At 45.5% G+C, this 4,132-nt stretch overlaps 1 protein-coding gene across 1 annotated transcript in view; it reads left to right on the forward strand.

The window, feature by feature from the left end:
• Positions 1-3,753, forward strand: part of LOC101852551 — a gene marked incomplete at its 5' end in the record, with an annotated part of 12,144 nt that extends 8,391 nt beyond the window's left edge. Inside the window, 1 exon segment of the mRNA XM_035970572.1 lies at positions 823-3,753. Coding sequence (XP_035826465.1) covers positions 823-2,973 — 2,151 coding nt within the window.
• Positions 3,754-4,132: the final 379 nt, after the last annotated feature.

Below are 4,132 nucleotides of genomic sequence, written 5' to 3' on the forward strand. Positions count from 1 at the left end.
ATGTGTGTGTGTGTGTGTGTGTGTGTGTGTTTGTATGTATTTGTGTACGCGTGTGGGGGTATGTCTGTGTTGACGTTAACTTTCTGTTCAGGGCTTTTGGAATCTTCCAGCCGCAATTACCCTAAATTCAATACGTCTACAGAATAAGATTCGAACTGTGTTTCACACACCCATCGACACAATTTAGACACTCAAAAGACGGGCTGCTTCGACCCTGACTGCTGTCAGACTCAGCGTATATTTATCTTGATGGAACATCCCAGCAGACAGACTGTAAGTACTCGATTTAAAAAAACAACACTTCCCTACTCGGGAATTTCACTCACGTTCACTGCAACGGCGCAGAACCTGACCGCAACAAACAGTCGCCTGTCGGAGAAGTACTAACTTACTACTTTTACTGCACTATAGACTACAGATATGCCAGTAGTTATTTTTCACTTTGACTGAGCGTTTATCTTTAACCGGTTAGTTAATAAAGTATAAGGTAAAGTATATTAAGCCTGAGTACAGAGAAACACAAAAGCACAATACTGGCTATATTTAGTGGAGAGAAAATACAAGAGCGACAGCCATGAACAACAGAGTAACAGACAGGGTAGAATGCAAATGACAGGAGACATGTATACACCGAATTTGCTAATGATAAAATAATACATTAATTAGTATGTATAACAGCATTTTTCCAGACTCGTCTTAGGCCTAACCGAATTTTAAGCTTCTGTTTATCGACGAGGGAATGTGAAAACTTAATATTTCTACTTAAAACGTCTCAATTTGCAGCCACATGCTCATTGGATTGGGGGTTTATTTTGTCTCCAGTCTGCAAAGAGAGCACACAGCAGATGTTCCGTGCACCCATTGAACCCGAGCGGACCCCCGAGCAGCTACCACGTGTCTCAACACACAGACGATATCAACTTTCAGGACACTTCCCGTCACGATCTGGCCCCTACCGGTTCCTTTTTCGGACAGGGCTCCACCCACAGCGCGCCTGTATCGAGTAACCCGGAAGGGCCTTTTGACCTCTACGTGAACTCGCAAAGCGCTCTCTCGGTTTCCAATCAGGGCCTGGAGCCACGTAATGGACGACCCCGCAGATTGAGATCAAAGGGCGATGATCTAACCTCAGGAGGGGAGGAAGGTGAAAACGCCAACATCTTAGAACCAAAACAACCCAGAACTGCCGACTCCCAAGGCAGAAGCATCAGGAGCTTGCAGGAGTATAATGCCACCGACCTGGCTAGTGATGGATACAGTGAGACAGGCTCTGCTGACAATAGTTTCGATCAGGAAGATTACAGAATGAATCTAAGACAGCATAAAACCCAGACGGCTGATAGTGTCGAAATTTCGTATAACCAGAGTCCAGACTTTACACATGCTCAATCATCCACACCACTGTCGAAGTGTTCAGATGAGACTTTGACCCCGAGAGATGATAGTATCTACCAGGATGACGTCGGAAACGAAGTGTACCCCAACGATAGCGATGTTTTCCACAAGTCTAGAGACGTTTACCGCAATGACAATACCGTCAACCGCAATAATCGGGACGTTGGTCCCAAAACATTTGGCACCGCGGTGGACAAAAAGCTCCCTATCAACGTCAGTGCGGACTCTGGCAGCTTCATGCTGCAACAGCCAGTTCACCCTGAGACCAACAGGTGTAATGTCCTGTCTATTCTGCCTCCGGAGTCAAAATCAGATGGAGGCGAGGACCCACTCCCTGTAGGTACAGGTCAATATGAAGCAATTCCGCAGACGCCAGTGGCAGTAAGACCAGCCCTCCTTGCCCAACCAGGAATAGAGATTTCGCCACATTCGGCAGTACGAGAAGAGAGCGAAGAATGTACTGCGAAGATAAAAAGGAGGAAAAATGAAATAATACACCCGAGAGAAGCGAAAAGAAGACTGTCTCTGAGTAGGCTAGAGCAAGTTAATTATCATACTACAGTCTCCGAAGCTGTTGAAAATGTTGCTCACCGTTCGTCTGCATTGAGATCACGTAGTTTTAAGAGGAGCGAGACAGAACCAGACTTTGGAGAGATCGTTGAGAACACTGTGGGAAAACGACGCACCAAGTCATGTAGCTTGGAGCGACAAGCACAAAGGCTCGGCCGTCACGAAGCAACGCGCTCTTACACCAGCTACTCGGACGGAAGGATTCAAAACAAATATAAAAACCGATCTCGTGGCAAGTTTCAACATGATGAAGGTGCCATACTACTGAGAAACAAAGACCAAAACAAGGGTATGTTCCAGGATACCCACTCTAGGGACTGGAACAACCCGTCTGACAGCTGCCGTTTAACCACCATCAGACGTAACGGAGACCAACACCCCACTTTTGATCCCGAAAATGGATACCAGGCCTCTGCCCTCTTAGGCAACAGCAACATTGAAACGTTGACCCCAAGCCAGCTTGGAAAACTGCCCGGTCTTCGCCACACCACTCGTAAAACGGTTGTCTTGGACCAATGGCACCGACAGCCGTACATGCTGTTAAAACACAAACGACTGTCACAGTCTCATATTGCGGAACCCAACATTCCTGGGCATGAGCAGTTTGTGAAGAGAAAAATAATCGGACAAGATAATGTACGCAATGAGCAGCCACGAGATGAAAGACAGATAGATCGACATCGGCAGAAGAAAAAGTCAGAACACGGGCAGAAACGGACAGAAAATCAGCAAGAAGAAAGACAGACCCGCATAGACAACAGCCATGTAGAACGACAGCAACCTTCACCAGCCCAAACCCCACAAAGGCTGTCCACGGCTGGCAGCCGAAGATCTGATTCCGGTAGGTCAAGGCCACAGCATAACTGCCTGGGCCGGGGCAATAGCGACTGTTTCAGCTCCCCGGGTCACACACTGCCCACAGCCCAGTCTGGCCAAGACGCTGCGCCACAGGAGTCAGCCCAGACAACAGCTGGCGAACAGGTCAAAGAAAGCAGTGACAAACATTAAAAAGTTGCTTCTTCTGAACAGAGCAGAGTTCCCGATACTTGATGTGTCTATTTTTCTATTTAGGAAGTTCTCTGATTTTTTACATAGCCATCCCAAATGCACTCGAAGATACGTGCGTTTCCTTAATAAGTACTGGTGTATTGGATTGCGAACATACTGACGTGGCCTACTCCTACTCCTTCCTTAGGTTTGCTATTGTCCTAACCTGATTCTCGAGGAAACGTTGCCGTATCCCCACTGTCCTGCCTTTGTGCACTTCTATAACTCTATACTCGTTCGATACCCAGTTATGTTTGACTGATGCCTGGATTTCTGCAGCTCAGCCTCCCGGGCAGATAGTATCACACACGACCACTGCGCGGACAACCGTGGTTCGATTCCTCCAATTAAATGGGATTTTTTTTACCTGGCAGTGTTTTGTTTTGAAGTTTTCTAGACTCTCAGTTCCTTTGGCTCGATCTTATCGGTAATGGACGTCAAATCATAGCTTTTTCTGATGCCATAAACAGCATTATTGAAAATGAAGCTCCACACTCTCATCTTACTCTACCATTACTACGAGGATGTCCTAATATTTGTGAGATGAGAAGAGCGACATAGAAAGCTACAACAGCGATCGCGATTCAAGAGAGTATAATAGATGGGTTATGGAAATCAACACAAAGACAGTCTTCTTTTGACAGAATTACGCTACAAACGACTTTATTAATAATTTTCCTGTTATGATGCACTTATATAATAGCAATAAGCAAATTTGTTTTTAAAATGAAATAAAGAATGTTTCCCCCTTTCGTCTTTTTTGGCTTACTTCTTTTACTATCATCTTCCGCAAAACAGGGATCCTGTTGTGAGTATCGAATGGTGTCTTAAATGTTGTTATAATTTAAATCTGTTCTATAATATAAATGTTGAAAAGACGCCCTCACTTTCTACCACTTCCGTCTAAAAAAGAACAATGTGGGATCCTGTTTCTCTTCGATTTCCTTTTATTTTTAGCGTACGTTGTTGGACTTCCCCACATAGCTATGCAGGAAGGTTTTCCTTATGCTTTTCTCAAAGGGAGGGAGAGAGAGGGGGCGAGAGAGATAGAACGAGGGCGAGAGAGAGAGAGAGAGAGAGAGAGAGAGAGAGAGAGAGAGAGAGAGAGAGAGAGAGAGAG

The sequence above is a fragment of the Aplysia californica genome, unplaced genomic scaffold (genome assembly GCF_000002075.1).
Source record: "Aplysia californica isolate F4 #8 unplaced genomic scaffold, AplCal3.0 scaffold00287, whole genome shotgun sequence".
Lineage (NCBI taxonomy): Eukaryota > Metazoa > Mollusca > Gastropoda > Aplysiida > Aplysiidae > Aplysia > Aplysia californica.